The sequence below is a fragment of the Pecten maximus genome, chromosome 7 (assembly GCF_902652985.1).
Source record: "Pecten maximus chromosome 7, xPecMax1.1, whole genome shotgun sequence".
In the NCBI taxonomy this organism is placed as follows: domain Eukaryota; kingdom Metazoa; phylum Mollusca; class Bivalvia; order Pectinida; family Pectinidae; genus Pecten; species Pecten maximus.
Genome location: NC_047021.1, coordinates 14,361,930 through 14,379,627, shown reverse-complemented (window position 1 = coordinate 14,379,627; position 17,698 = coordinate 14,361,930). Strand labels below are relative to the sequence as shown.

At 35.9% G+C, this 17,698-nt stretch overlaps 1 protein-coding gene across 1 annotated transcript; it reads left to right on the top strand.

Moving 5' to 3' along the window:
* The first annotated feature begins 4,151 nt into the window (after positions 1-4,151).
* On the top strand, positions 4,152-17,067 carry LOC117331698 (protein DD3-3-like). The gene is given in 15 exon segments (XM_033890534.1): positions 4,152-4,304; positions 5,220-5,380; positions 5,858-5,938; positions 6,186-6,363; positions 8,295-8,477; positions 10,463-10,652; positions 11,094-11,257; positions 11,708-11,855; positions 12,760-12,864; positions 13,058-13,120; positions 13,425-13,569; positions 13,572-13,716; positions 14,615-14,686; positions 15,267-15,438; positions 16,038-17,067. Coding segments are annotated over 14 exon segments (2,004 nt in total). The 5' UTR covers positions 4,152-4,304; positions 5,220-5,224; the 3' UTR covers positions 16,240-17,067.
* Positions 17,068-17,698: the final 631 nt, after the last annotated feature.

Sequence of the window (17,698 nt, the reverse complement as noted above, 5' to 3'; positions counted from 1 at the left end):
AAATAAATGTATTCTTCTCGGAGGAACAATGCAAATTGCTTTTGGAATGTTTGAAGCAACCCTAACTTGTTGTCATTTAGCTTTATTGCTTTCTCTGCCAAAATGTCCGGGTTTCCTTTCACAAATCCGTCCTCACGGGGTGTGTGATAAGTTGATGTACCCGTACGAACAGCGGGGGCACAGTAGTCGAGAGAATCTGTTAAGATTGAATCTTTGAGGTAAACACCTTCCTGTTCTTCGTTCTGATGTCGTTTACCTTTGGGCCTCGACTGCGCCCCTTCCTCAGTATCTAAGTCACTTATCCCCAGATTGACTGTTGGTTCGTCCTCGTTCATTTCCAAGGACGATCCCTGTCCGTCTGAATTGGATTCTGATTCGTGCGTGGGAGTAACTGTGGTGTGCTCATCAGACTTCTTCGATAATCGTGGTTGGTGGAAATTTTCCTCAACATTTCTTTCATCAAATTTGCTTCCTCCAGTTTTTGGTGCACTCGACATCACTGCATCATTCGAGAAGGTCAGACTATATGTCCTATCGGTTTCTTCTTCGCTAATCGTTAAATGTTCGTATAAATCTTTATCCATTGTTTTGTATTCTCCTATTGACCGAACAATTTCCTGGTCCGCAGTACAATAAAAACATGTGGTCGCCCATCTAACATATTAAATCACTGCCTTGATAAACACTGGACATGGTAGTTTCTGCACATGTACAATAACCCTCACATCTAACAATGCCAACTGCTGATAGATCTGCTTTGTTTATTCTCGGTAGATTCTTCTCGTCTGGAAAATACTCTTCCGAATGGTATTTCTAAAATATAATTGTGTACCAGCTTGTAAGCGTACACCATGTCTATATATGTAACACATCATATTGTACATGTACATAAAAAACTTTTTTAACAAAACAGACAGCCATCTACTGTTATAAAAATAAGAAATATGATCGTATTTCATACATTGTTTCGTGCATCGATTGTTGTATAACTTCGTCAACAAAATCCTCTTTTTCATTTTATTTTTCAATTCTTTTAAGTATAAGAAAAGATAACATTTACATGTTTTCAGCACAACATTTTAAGCTTTACCGTTGTGTACAACTGATATATTTGCCAGAATATTAATATTGCTTCATGTGCCAAATGTAAAATCTGTCGTAAAAATGATGATTTGGCTTTATTGTGGTAGACAAAAATGATTAAATGGCTGTAACCGTGGCTTAAATTATCTTACGTCACCCGAGGACAAGTACTATCAGTGATGTTAAACAAGTCTTGTTTTTTCGTGCCTACAGGTGACACTTATCTGGTGAGCTCTACATTTCTAGATCTAAGTACATGTATGCTATTACATTTATTACAGTCTAGTTTGTAGTACGTACATTGTACATGATAGTTGGCACGATACTGTAAAGTCCAATTAGCTTTGTTCGAGTTCCGTCACCATTTACTTATATACACACATAAGTTAAACCTTTACTTACTCCTTTATCTAAATTGCTTTCCGTACTTTCTAACTTCCTATTTCGTTATTTCTGTTCCGTAAGTGTATGTCTTCTTTTTATCTATCACTTACTCACTCTGTCACTCCTCCTTTTCTTCCGCGTCTACTCCTCTTATCCTACTTTCTTTTCCTTACTTACACATTCTTTCTATCATTAGTTCTTGGTTGTGTCCCATGCGAAGCTAGAATGTCCACTGGAGAAGAACATTAGGCCTATTACAATCGTTATAGAATTTAAAAGAATCACCTTTACATTTGCTCAAGGACCTAGAATAATTGATAGATTGCTTCGTCACAACACCAGACATGTATCTTTGTAATGTGAATTATAATATATAATGTATAATAATAATCTATCGGTAATACTCTTAATGATTCTATCAAACCGAAATACATTATAGTTTAAAATTGACAAAACACTATTAATGAAAGTATGATGGATTGAAATTATAGCTACCTGCATGCACATGTACTGCTTTGGTCGATCTTGTAAAGTATGAAAAGACTTTGCAATCACAGCGCGATAATGATATATATGTTTGTGTGTGTGTATATAGCAAAGCTACATACTATGTATATCAAATTTTGAAACCGGAAGATACAACATTATCATCAAACAAAATGCTCTAAAATTAGGGCAAAGATAACCCTATTGTGTATAGTTCGAAAGATAAACTGGTGTTATGTTTATGATAGCGGATTACGAAGCAGTACATCTGTAATACGACTTCAACACAATACTATTGTTATATAGTTTTGATTCTGTATAGATTAGTTATTATTTAATACCATTATCTGTATTTAATGATATGTGTGTATCCTATTTCTGTAGAAATTATCATTTTTTCAATGTGGTCGGTTAGTATTGTAATGCATAGATATAGTTTAGTTTGTATTTTAATGCATGTATTAAGCAGAACTATTCTGTAGAAATGATCAATGTGTGTTTTAATACATATATATATATTATGTCGAAATGGTCAATTTGTGTTTTAATATATATATTATGTAGAAGTGGTCAGTTTGTGTCTTAATACATGTATTATGTAGAAATGGCCAGGTTGTTTTTTGATACATGTATTATGTAGAAATGGTCAGTTTGTGTTTTAAAACATGTATTATGTAGAAATGGTCAGTTTGTGTTTTAAAACATATGTATTATGTAGAAATGGTCACTTTGTTTTTTAATACATGTATTATATAGAAATGGTCAGTTTGCATAAAACAATATATTATGCAGAAATGTTCCGTAGAAATGGTCAGTTTTCATGCATTACTTTGTCATACTTCTTTGTTTCAGAATTATTTCATTTTCCGTCTTAAAATGCTGGAACTCTCTTCCTTCCGATATCAAAGCGAATCCGACATTACGGAATCTTAAGAAACGCTTACTTGGATTTCTCTAAAAAGTTTCATATTATACTTCGATTCTCCTCTGAAAGTAGACATGGTCAGATCCGAAATACAAGACTCAGAATGGAATGCAGTTCCTTGAATAGGTTTTTCAGTTTTTTTATTTCATCCAAATGCAAAACAAGCATATAGGGAACAGTACAAACATTTTCGTAATTATCATGACATAGACAAGCATAAGATGGGGGAGGACAATATTACCATCAATACTAATGAGATGTACAAGACATGTTGTAACTACATTGTGTTATCAATATACACTGCCTCTGATTGATAGTCCTCCCTGCTCATGCGGATTATTGTATCTTTTGCGATGCCCGCTATACGATAATCTCCGCACGGCATCCATATGTACTTCAAGCCATTGATTCATTATAACCTTACTGAAAGAATGCTACCATTTGGAGATGCTGACCTTCCCCCGAAGAAGAAAGTGTACTGTTCAACTTGTTCGAAGTTTAAATTTTCAATAGCTACGAAACGTTTCAGACTTCATAGATAATGCTAATATCACTTTGGAATTAAATCACGTCATTTATCGAAGTTCCATGCTGAAGATGTTATCATTTTATTCTGTTTTTCAACAATTTGAAGACGCGCATTATCATGGAACCTTTCACTAGCGGATCCAGGGGTGTGTACGTCCCTGATATAATGTACATGATTTATTTAAAATAAATTTATTATACAATGTACATAATTTATGTACGTCCCTGATATAATGCACATCATTTATTTATACTAAATTTATTATACAATGTATATAATTTACATACAGTGTTACAGTGTACAATGTATGTACATTTTTGTATACTATGAATGTGATACATTATAATTAATATTGGGTACAATTCCATAACTAGTACAATCGGTCAGGCAAAACCAAATGCGCATGACAAGAGACGATTATTTACTATATAAGTAGACAACAAGTTGCATGACCTCACGTCACAATTTTACTGAATTTGATATAGCAGCTAGTTGTTGACTCATGCAACACATGACCTTATTGCCTCCTCACTGCAAATCGGATACCTGCGATATTGATCCGAGTAAGATATAGTTCTTATTATAAGTGAATTTTTGTAAGCAACACGTCATTTTTTGAAGGTGCTTCGGTGGATGGGATATAAAATTGTCTGTGTGGGTTTTTTTTTCTGAAATGTTACATTCGTTACTTCTGGGGAAGTGATAATGACTGATTTCAACGTTTATGCGTAGTGATACAAAGATACACAAACTAGTTTCACTTCACACATAAACTAGTAGGAGGAAGTTGGTGGTAAGATGATGAGTGTTTAGCTATCTCCTTAATTTTATACTATATCTAGTGTATGTTTAAGATACAGAAGTTCATACCTACATAGAAGTCTCACGAATTTTAAGGTAAGTACCGTATATAAATATATGGATCGGTGTAATATTTGTTTGTATGATGTGACGTAGACCCAAATTACAGGTAAATACAGGTATATATACGTTCACAATGACATGTATATATACATGTAATGATATGTACAGTTCACAACCGGAACAAAACAACATCAATCAAAATGAAAAAAAACAAGTAAGTAATTTATACAACACAGGTATTTGTGTTGACGGCATGCTGATTTCTACTGTCTACGCCTATACTTGTACATAGATGATGGATCATGTACAAATGTATTTCTACTTCTAAAGTAAGGACTATAAACAGGGACTTCAGTTACAGACCCGACCCAACCCTGGGAAAAAGAAGAGGTGGTGGTACTAAATAAAAAAATAACCCAAATGGTGATCTATACTGTAATTAGTACAAAGATAAATAGTGTACATTTACACGCAGCTACAGTCTACTTACATTGATGGTTTCAGACTAGCCAGAGCTTCCTCTGGCTCTGACCATGTCTGGTGTAGGGCCAGAGCACACTACTATATAAAAATGTGGAATTCTCCGGACAGTTTGGTGTCGCTAAGATTTTGGTGCAAACACAATTTAATCTGGCGTGAAATTATATCATGCCTGATTTGATAGTGTTTGCACCAAAATCACATAATGTATAACACGGTACACCTACCTTACATATATGGATAGATGAGATATTTCTTTACACCAAAACACCCATTTAGTCCCAAATCAGTGTTATATTCCATCTGTATAGACCCTCGCTATATGTCTGTTGTATTACAGCTAGGTACATAATTCATGATGAAAACAACTTTAAATTGTAACACACCTGCATGCATCTGTTGATGATATAACATGTATGATGAAGATATATTTGAATTGTAACACACCATCTGTTGATTATATTACAGATAAGATGAAGACAGTGGTGTTTTCGAGCAAGCTGCTGCTGCTGATGTTTATAATCAGTGTACAAGGAGACATATACTTACAAATTCCACGAGGTTCCAACAACAGACTGTCAGAAACCACAGCAACTCGAACCAACGCCAACCGTGTGTTTGATTCACAGGTAAAGATGCATACATCTGTAAAGTTTCCACAGGATGTAAATGTGTCAAATTCATATTAAAAGAAACTGGTTATTTAATTGCATGGTATCATATTGTCATCCAGTGCTATTTGTTTGAAATTTTTCTATCAGGCTAAAACAATCTGTTTTATCACTGTGATATAATAAAAAAAATATTGGGATTTTCTATACTTTGTAAAATAAGCCTTTTGTTTACATTTTAACTTAATTATAATGAGAGATGAGGTTGCAAGTCAATTTAAAACTTCATTCAGAGATGTAGCCAAAGGTGGCCATAACATTTTGTTTAGTTACCATAACCGTATAACTGCAGTGAGGATTTAAAGTGGCTTCTTAACACAGTTGGTGTCATTATAGTGGTGTTAAAAGAAGGTTTGTAAGCTGTTCTCATTTTGGAATCACCAGTTCCTAGATCTAGAGAGATTATTGCTTTGACCGTCAGTCACTTTATTACAGAACAACAACCGAGGTGGATACAATGTAGGGGACGCTACTGCTGAAAAAGCCAACAATGATGAGGGCAAACAATACAGAATGGTAGGTGAACTGTGGCAAACAGTCCAGGATGGTTTATATCCTATTAAAGGTGATGTTCAAGAAATAATGTATAAGTCTCTTTCGATTCATATGTAAATCTATGTTTTCTTTTACAATGTAAAAAATGAATTTAAAAAAAAACAAATCAATTTCGGATATATTCTCTCAACTGACAGCAGAATCATGTGATATTCTGACTAGAAATTGTGGATTTGATTGAATAAATGCTTCTTTTTGTCTTTCTTAGAAATATTTTCAAAGTGGACCTTGGAAGACAAAGACAAATGATGCAGGAAAGAGCTACCTGTCGGTGGAGTGGACCAATCAGCATGGCTGTGGGGGTAATGAGGACACTAATCCCCAGAAACAGAATTGTCACTTAGTGCTGCAGTATATGTGTCAGGACGATGTTGACACGCCCACAGGTGAGACTTTACCTGTCTCTAGATATGCAGTCTTATCCCTGTATTTTAGATGTCAATCTGATAAAATAATACATGCATGCTAGCTACGATGTACCTGTATGATACTTTATATTATGATATAGACCTTGTTACAGGTGACAGTACCTATATGTACCAGTATGATTAAGTCATTACAGTATACTATAGACCTCGTTACAGGTGGCCATACCTATATGTACCTGTATGATACATTACAGTATGTTATAGACCTCGTTACAGGTGACCATACCTATATGTACCTGTATGATACATTACAGTATGTTATAGACGTGTTACAGGTGACCATACCTATATGTACCTGTATGATAAGTCATTACAATACATTATTGGCCTTGATACAGGTGACCATACTTATATGTACCTTACCTGTTTGTATTAAACAGGTGTCAGTTTGTTTAAGATCTTGTTAACTCATTTTGTGTTGTTGACTAAAATCAGGAAAACATATACTCTCTCTATCTGACAAAATGTCACGCTCTCTCTTCCCTGTTGTCGACTAAAGTATGCTCTCTCTATCTGACAAAATGTCACGCTCTCTCTCTTCCCTGTTGTCGACTAAAGTATGCTCTCTCTATCTGACAAAATGTCACGCTCTCTCTTCCCTGTTGTCGACTAAAGTTGATGTGATAGTCTGATGATAAATAAATGTTGATTTGTTGAACATATACTAGTACCTGGGTATCCAATTAAACAATATTAATCAGATGCTCAACATTTTGAAACAATATTTCAGTTGCTAAATTCATGATTTTCCAGTAAAACTAACAAATGTCCATCAGAGTAAAAGTTGCTACAATGTAAACAGTATGGCAGCTGTCTTCATTTTTGCTTTGGATAAAACTGTCTGCAGTTCTGAATGGTGTTCATGCCATACATGTTAAGATATTGTTTATTAATTTAAGAATTATTTCTTGATAATGATAACACTAAATGGTTACTCTAACCTGTATTCTCTGTAAACATGTCCACAAATACTCACTTTCTTAAACTAAATACTGTCATGTTAAAACTTTGAATTTAAGTATCAGTCCCCATCTACAAAGTACTGAGTTTTAAGCCTAACTGATTACAACTGCTGGTACAGCCCTTTTTATTTTTTTTGTATCGTTGTCTTTGTTGTAATCCAAAGGAAACATTTGAAATTTCATTGAGATATTATATTGTACTCTAGATATTTATCGTGACAGTTTAGGTATTTTCTTTTGAAGTTTACTGCTGGAGAGAAAGCTTGATAGAAAGTGACATCATTGTGATAATTTGCATTTAATTGACTGACATCTATCTTACAACATAGTTTTCATAACATATCTAAGTAAATACTTTTATTTAGAGTGAACAGTGAGTTAAATCATTTCCAGAAATAATTAAAAATGATGTAATTTTGCAGGGTTTTTTTTGTAACTTAATTGTTGTTTATATAATTATCTTTCCAAACTTGAATAAAAAAGATCATTGGCCAAGCTTGAAATAATTTGTTTCCCCCTTTTTTTCAGTGAGGGAAGGAAGCTTAAGTGTTCATGCAAGGAACTTATTTTCCAATAGCAAATTATCTCCCCTTAGTTTTTGTTTGCTAAATGTGTCGCGCGCGTGAAATGTGTTTTCCAGTCAAAAATGTCGCTCACGCACTTTCTCCCCCATGAGAATTTTAAAAAGTTGGCAAGTATGCTGTATCAAAATACAATACACCAATAATGCACATGGTAGTTTGCTATTTTGTTTAAACTTCTGGTACAAAGGTTGTAATGAACCTGAGGTATGAAAGAATTAACTTGATCATTACACAGGCGATCGTACAAATGTGCATGATGCACTACATTTTGGTTACCTATTAACTAGTGTGTCAGGACAGGATATAAATATTGAGTAACTATAAATTGATATTTGCTGGACAGGTACAGATGATACACTTAGGAATGGAGTCCAGACCAGTACACAGGACTACCAGCCTCCCAACAACCTGGATGAGACAAAAAACCAGAAAAACAACAGGAAGAACAACAATGTAAAATCTAACCGAGCGATTCAGGAACCCTGGGAGTGGTACGACAGCTGTTATATACGACAACGCAATAAAGGTCAGGGATGTTCATAGCATAATACTGAAGTTTAACATACAGTTGAACTGAATTTTCTTTTGTCAGGACTAAACTCCAGTAGCTAGACATCTCAAATGGTTTGAGTGTTTGTCTAGAGTTTGGAGGTCCTTGGTTCAAGTCCCAGTCTGGTCACTTTTTCCTCTCCTGTTACATTTGGTGTCCAACTAAATACACAAGGTGTTATAGGGTCTTGTGTGTGCTTTCGGGATAGAGGACTAATTTGTTGAAGGAGGGAGGAAATGGATTGAATGCCATTGGCCAGATAGCTCAAATAGTTAGAGTGTCTGTCTAGGATTTGGAGGGCCTGAGTTCAAGTCCAAGTCCAGTCATTGCATTTTTCCTGTCCTGTTTACACATGTTTACAAATAAGTTGACAAATTATGGACAAAAGTTCAAACAAACTGTTCAACACCAGCTCACATTCATGATTATTAAACACAAAAACTTCATCATATCTGTACCACGGCAGCTTCCCGGTATTTTTAGCCCACCATCATCAGATGGTGGGCTATTCAAATCGCCCTGCGTCCGTGGTCCGTCGTCCGTCCCTCCGTCCGTCCGTCCGTCCGTAAACAATTCTTGTTATCGCTAATCCTCAGAAAGTACTGAAGGGATCTTTCTCAAATTTCATATGTAGGTTCCCCTTGGTGCCTAGTTATGCATATTGCATTTTGAGACCAATCGGAAAACAAGATGGCCGACAGGCAGCCATCTTGGATTTTGACAATTGAAGTTTGTTATCGCTATTTCTCAGAAAGTACTGAAGGGATCTTTCTCAAATTTAATATGTAGGTTCCTCTTGGTGCCTAGTTATGCATATTGCATTTTGAGACTGATCGGAAAACAAGATGGCCGACAGACAGCCATCTTGGATTTTGACAATTGAAGTTTGTTATCGCTATTTCTCAGAAAGTAATGAAGGGATCTTTCTCAAATTTAATATGTAGGTTCCTCTTGGTGCCTAGTTATGCATATTGCATTTTGAGACTGATCGGAAAACAAGATGGCCGACAGACAGCCATCTTGGATTTTGACAATTGAAGTTTGTTATCGCTATTTCTCAGAAAGTAATGAAGGGATCTTTCTCAAATTTCATATGCAGGTTCCCCTCGGTGCCTAGTTATGCATATTGCATTTTGAGACTGATCAGAAAACAACATGGCCGACAGGCAGCCATCTTGGATTTTGACAATTGAAGTTTGTTATCGCTGTTTCAGAAAGTACTGAAGGGATCTTTCTCAAATTTCATATGTAGGTTCCTCTTGTTGCCTTGTTATGCATATTGCATTTTGAGACTGATCAGAAAACAACATGGCCGACAGGCAGCCATCTTGGATTTTGACAATTGAAGCTTGTTATCGCTATTTCTCAGAAAGCACTGAAGGGATCTTTCTGAAATTTCATTTGCAGGTTCCCCTCGGTGCCTAGTTATGCATATTGCATTTTGTGACTAATCAGAAAACAACATGGCCGACAGGCAGCCATCTTGGATTTTGACAATTGAAGTTTGTTATGGCTATTTCTGAGAAAGTACTGAAGGGATCTTTGTGTCAAATTTCATATGTAGGTTCCCCTCAGTGCCTAGTTTTTCATATTGGGACCAATCCGAAAACAACATGGCCGACAGACAGCCATTATCGCTAAATCTTAAATTTTATATATATAGGTTCCCCTTGTTTGAAAAGTACTAGAGGGCTGTTTCTGAATTTACACAGATTAGTAAGACTTAGAGGAAGAGAAAAGTAGAGAAAAGATCAATCTGACATAGAACCTATAAAGATCATTCAATGGTGGGCGCCAAGATCCCTCTGGTTTAAAGCTAAATTTAATCCATTATTTATGTATTATACAAATAAATATTTTGTGCTGAAAATGATGAACTTTCTGGGAGTATTATCATGGTTATGTGTCTTATTTGCTTTTCATGTAGTAAACTAATACTGAACTTCCATGATTTTGAACAGGGTTGTTTACAGCAGACCAAAAACTTAAGAACAACAAATTTGGGTACAGCAGTGCTATCTATACCAGACAAGATAATCAAGGCAATCGCTATGGCTACGAATGTCCAGAAGAAAGAGATTATTATCCATACTGGCATCCAACTCCCTGGACAGATATTGCTGTGTTGGCTGAAAATGCTTCCATGTGTCAGTAAGTACACATACATACTGCTGTTCGCACATAGTTTGCATGTAATTAGTGTATATATATAGGTATACTTGATGTGTTGTTTGCCTGCAAAGCTTTGTCATTCATAATGACAATACATGTCATAGCACTCAATTCAATACTCCTCTTTAACCTTTCTTTCACCCTTTGCCATCTTATTTAGATTTGTATAAGATTTCATTACAGGCAGCTTGATCCTGTTATATAGAAGAGACATGTTGATGGTGAACTATTGCTCTCTTCATGGCTATCTTAATGGACACATGCTGGATGCTTTATATTGTGGCATTGTCATGCTAATTAGATATCACTAAACACATGGAATTCTAAAACTAAAAGTGGCACATGGAATTCTAAAACTAAAAGTGTATTAAAAGAATTACTTGGAAAGGCCTTTATGCTCACATGCTCATATATTTATAGGTATTATGAAAAGGAAAGTTTCAACATCCGACCATATCATCAGTGTGTGGAAAAATATGGTGATGGCAGCCGCAAAGATGGATCCAAGTGGAACAACCGACAGCAGTGTGTCGACAATGGTGGCCAGTGGATAGCCTTCTACAGCTACCTAGAAAAGGCCCCAGGTATGATAGATATGTTATAATATGACACCATGATATTTGTCAAAATGTTACAGAACTTACTCCAGGTATACATGTCAAGATATGCAAAAATATGACACAAAAACCAGAAGACAGATTTAGGAATAGTCACTGAAAACTTGATGAGTCAATGATACCAATGATACCTGGCATAACCACTGGGGACAAATTTCATTTGTTGCACAGTACTTAAAAGATAATAAATATTAATTAACTGCCTGTCATTAACAGATAATAAACATTAATTAACTGCCTGTCATTAACATTTGATAAACTGTACATGTACTCTAAAATTTAATAGACACAAGTAGAATTTTCAAAATTCTTTCACTCTTTTAATATAACATGTAATGAGAAATCGAAATAGCAAATGATCTTTGATTATGTTATAAGGTATCAAACAAACTTTCAACATATGCCTTTTGTTTTTAGCCTTTACTAGTGAAAATCAGTGTACACGACAGACTGCCGGAGGTTACAAGTACATCTGGGCTGTACCATTTGATGCTGAGGACGTCACCAAGAAGGAATGCCTCATCAAGCTTGACGCTCCACAGTGTAGAGCTGCTGACTTTTCCAGGTAAGGGAACAAATCAGCGATGAATGTTATGTTTTTAAAGATTGCAGATATTATGATATTCATAATAGGGTTTCATGCAAATAATATTTGAACATTTTAATCTACTAGCTCACTTTACCTGTAGGTGGATTTCATATTCTGCAGATTAAACTTCTCAATTTATACAGGTAACTTCACAGTAAGGTGTAGGTGATTCTGAATAGGGGTTGTTATGTAAAAGTGGAGAGTATAGATTTTCTTATTGGCTCGGACCTGTAGGAATTTCTCTTTTTAAGCTACAAACCAGTAGTTAGACTATCGGCTCAAGAGTGAGAGGTCTCTAATCCTATAGCCCCCAAATATCACACTCAGACCTGACCTAACATCATTAAAGGCATGGCTACAAACACACACGATGTAACATACCACTTTGTTTTGATGCCAGCCATATATATTGCCCATGTCCATCCTGTCATGTCATGTCCCTCATGTCATATCACATCCTGATTCATTGTAAACACTTATCAAATAAGTCTTCGTCAGATTTTGGTCAAACTTTATGCAAAGGGAGAGCAAGTATGAGTATACTTCGGAAATCATTGTTTCAGCGATCCAAGGCCAAGGTCACACATGCTTTATGTAGAAAATCATAAACTGATTCAATTTAAATGCTTAGCAACCCTCCTTCTTTCATCGATAAGACATTTATGTCTTACAGACATTTTCTAATGATCTTATATTATTCAAATCACCAAAAAATTAAGCTTTTTTAAAACCACAAACTTCTCCACTTTGCACCTAAGCATAATCTTCAGCACTACAAAGGACACACAAAGTATACTGTTGATGTAATCTGAGCTCCTGCTGCAGCAGGAAAATTTGCATTACACTTTCTTATTACAATGGATGTTGGCCTTCATTACAGGTCTAATCACCTTGGCAATGGAGCTGACGGAAAGGCTCTTCACTATGACTGGACTCTGCCATACTTCCCTTCCAGTAACACAAAGAGATGTGTTTTTAGAATCAGGTAGGAAATACTGTAACGATTATGAGATGCTGTATTCCTCTCCAGTTAAACCACAAAGAGATGTGTTTTTAGAATCTGCTATACATATTTCGGATGTTAATTTGAATTTTACAAAGTTTTGACAGTAACCACTCTACAATTTGAAGACAATTAAACTATTTTGTATTTGAGGATTGTGTTCCTTCTTTTACAGATACAACATTTCCACTGATGACTTTGACCCCTATGCTACAAACAGTAGTCACAACAGGAACATGTAAGTATTACCTGGTTTCTGGTAGAGTTAGATGTTCAAGTCCTGCAACATTTTATCACTGTAACATGTTATAAACTAAGAATTACTTTACAAGCAATGGAATATCTCCAGGACCAAGGCATACTAAATTCTGTCTCCTCCTGATAACATGAATCATACCATTTTAAAGCATTTACATCTGTTCCAAAAATATTCCAAAGTAATTTTTCTATCCTTAAGCAGTAAACATAACTTAGACTTAGATAAGAGAGAAAATTTATTGACTTAAACATAAGCTACAGCAGTAAGTGTAATCTTTCCACAGACAGACAAAGACCATGTCTCCTGTGGAACAAAACCCATATGTGGATGTTGGTGAGCGGTCAGCTCTCCGACTAAACATCAATACAGATCAGACAGGTCGTGTATTCCAAGACCGTAGCCATGTGTTTCTCATGAAGCCCCGCCCCTTGAAATAGAGAATGAGAGGGTCTACAACCTCAACATTAGGGGCAAGCGTGGCAACATCGTCCAGGTGTACCCAGCTGTAGAGTATGACTTCCACCCTAACACCCTCAGTCTTCAACCCAATGACCTGGTACACATACAGTGGACAGGTGAGTACGACTTCCACCCTAACACCCTCAGTCTCCAACCTAACGACCTGGTACACATACTGTGGACAGGTAAGTACGACTTCCACCCTAACACCCTCAGTCTCCAACCTAACGACCTGCGCTACACGATACTTAGTGGACAGGTAAGTACGGATTCCACCCTAACACCCTCAGTCTTCCAACCTACCGACCTGGTACACATTACAGTGGGACAGGCTGAGTACGACTTCCTACCATAACACCCTCAGTATTCAACCTAACTGACCTAGTACACATACAGTGGACAGGTGAGTACGACTTCCACCCTAACACCCTCAGTCTCAACCTAACTGACCTAGTACACATACAGTGGACAGGTGAGTACGACTTCCACCCTAACACCCTCAGTCTCCAACCTAACGACCTGGTACACATACAGTGGACAGGTGAGTACGACTTCCACCCTAACACCCTCAGTCTCCAACCTAACGACCTGGTACACATACAGTGTACAGGTGAGTACGACTTCCACCCTAACACCCTCAGTCTCCAACCTAACGACCTGGTACACATACAGTGGACAGGTGAGTACGACATCCACCCTAACACCCTCAGTCTCCAACCTAACGACCTGGTACACATACAGTGGACAGGTGAGTACGATTTCCACCCTAACACCCTCAGTCTCCAACATAACGACCTGGTACACATGCAGTGGACAGGTGAGTACGATGTCCACCCTAACACCCTCAGTCTCCAACCTAACGACCTGGTACACATACAGTGGACAGGTGTGAACCAATTTTTCCATCAGTTTCCAGCAGTGCACACTAGTTATACCTTCTGCTTCTTTAGTGAACTTTGTGTGTGGATATGTAAGCATTTCTTGTTAAGTTTCATATATTTGTTATTGTTTTAGGTTCTAACAGTCATAACAATGGAGGAAATGGTGGAGATGGACAAGCAGGTGACGAGGGACAAGGAAAGGATGGTAAGTTGTATATACATAATGATATATCTATAACATAGTAACACAAATAATGATGATATATGTATATAACATAGTAACACATATGATGATTTATATATTTATATATAACATAGTAACACATATTATGATATATATAACATAGTAACACATATTATGATATATATAACCCAGTAATACTTATGATGATGTATATACAGCAGAGTAACACAAACGATGAAGGAATACATTTCATGACTCGTGCCCTATCCAGGTCTCAAACTCATGATCTACGGCAAATACCATGTAATAGATATTGCCTATCCAGAAATACCTGCAGCTTACACCACTACACCAAATCCCAAAATGATAATGTTTCGATGTTGCGGTGATTAACAGCCCGATTTCAATGTATGTGTATTTACATGGATGCAAATTGTCCACTTGCATATATTCAACATACATTGTGATCATATCACCTAATATATGATTTGTTGCAGTGATCATGTCAGAGTATTGGCCGTTCATCACCATGTGGGGATAATGGACCAAATGTATTGAAGGGTTCTATTTTATTTCAACTTAAACATTTGTTTGGTTCTAGGTACTGATAGAAACAATATGGTACAGATACAGGATTTGAATGACAACTATCCTGTGCCATTTGAACAGTCCAATATGTGGCAGAATGCCGAAGTAAAATGGATTTATCACAGTAAAACATCTGTGTCACCAAAGGACCTTGCAGTCAGCATGGCTTCATCTGGATACTATATGTATGTAATATATCTCTCTTACCTGTAATTCTATGATTTTCTTTAGAATACAACTTCAGTATCATTGTCATGGGTTAATATCTATACATACTTGTATATGTATTGTTTGTGTATGTACAGGAAAACTATATCTTTATTCAATGTAATACAGGTAATATTTCTGGTATTATTAGTAATAAAACTCTTGTGAGAACATTTTTGCCTGATGTGTGTTCTTGGTACATCATTATTTTCATTTACATTTGATAACGTGTACATAATATTCACGCTCAATGCACAAATATGGAAATTATAGAGGAACATTCTTTTTTTTTTAGTATTATGTACCGAGCTAAAAGTAGGTTATAAAGAGACATTAGTAAATGGCATTGAACAGTTAGTAATAAGCAATGTATGTATATTACAGTAGCTAGTTTTTGAGAATTTGATTCAATTTGCTTGTCAAAGTATGCTTGTGATTTCTTGGTGATGGGACATAAGTGTATTTACCTATAAGTTATAATAAATTAATTGTTCAGTTAATCATATTGTGTGTACAGGTCATAATTTCTGAAGGTATATTTGTGTACTATGTAATTTTGTATATTGTTTGTATCCAGGTGCATCAAAGGAAGTAGTTGCGGTGGACAGTCAGGAGAAGCTGCCGACACCAAGACACAGATGGATAAACTCCTCAACAATGCCCCAGCATCGTACGAGGGCGCTGTGCTCAAGTTCAAACCCGGCACCTACCACTACATGTGTAGTAGAAACAACAACTTCACAAACCGCAGCCAAAAGGGCACAATCATTGTCAGATAGAAAGGTCACAACTAATGTCCAATAGGAAAAAATACATTATGTACTCAAAAATCATAACAAACCATAATATAAAGGGCATTTCATTATGACCTCCAAAAATTGAACATGGCATTAATATCGTCTGATGGAAGGACGCACCTTGCATATTATCTATTCAAAGAACATAACACACCACAGCCTTCTTGTCCAATAGAAATTGCATATACGTATAATGTGCAATTGTAACTGGTGGCCATGATCGGGAACAAGATTTGGCAGCCAAACCAAACATTACAGAACAACTAGTGATTTATAACGTTCTTTATATGCAAGACATTTGGTGGTTTACAATTAATGATGTATCTTTTTGGTCCTCACTTTGGTCCTTGTCAAAGAGGACGTTTTGTTTGGTATGTTAACTGGCCTTTGCAGTTGTTATATATGTACTTGCCATATATATTGTGTCATATCAAAATTAATATTGTACAGGCATTTTTTCTATTTGTTTACCTTGGATTTTTATATAAACTTGTGTCCACAAACATGAAATGTGATAGTTAATAGGTATATTCTTGTAAACATTATACATTATATGATTCACAGACCACTTTAGATATAGGTTAACTTAAAATAATTTGTTTCATTGTATAGGTCATTTATAAGTTTACAATTATGAAAATACTCAGGTTGAGATTAAATCTGTTTTAACTATACTTCAGATGTTTTGATATTTATTGGTACTGAATAAAATTTTACTAAGCCTTGTGATGGGAGTCACTTTTTAAGAGCAAACTAAATAAGTGAATATGAGTGAAAAAATAAATTCAGATCTGACCACATTTAATAAAATCAGGTGGTTTTTTTCGGTTTTTTTTTTTTTTTTTACTTTTGAGTGGGTATTGTTGTTAACCAAAGAGCATTAAAAGGGATTCATCCTTGGAAATAGCTTTATATTGATATTGTTATTTATGTGTAATTATGAAGTTTGTTTCAATTTCAATGTTGTACATTTTTCAATTGTATATATATAATTATGTATGGGTATCCAATTCAAAATGCATTCCTTTTATTCACATTTTGTACATTTTGCTATTTGCTGGCGAATACTGTTTTGTTTTGTCTGCTGGTTCAGACAATGAGAAATCTTAATAAATTTTGTTCTTACTTAAGGAAGCAGTTTTTGTTCAATTTATTAGCTCACCTGGACCGAAGGTCCGGTGAGCTTATGCCATGGTGCGGCGTCCGTCGTCCGTCCGTCAACATTTGCTTCAAATCGCTACTAGTCAAAAAGTTCTTATTGGATTTTGACCTAATTTGGTCAGAAACATCCTTGGCGGAAGGGGAACAGATTTTGCATAAATGGTGACTCTGACCCCCGAGGGGCCAAAGGGGTGGGGCCCAATAGGGGAAATAGAGGTAATTCCTTTAAATCGCTACTAGTCATAAAGTTATGAAAGGATTTGAACCCAATTTAGTGAGA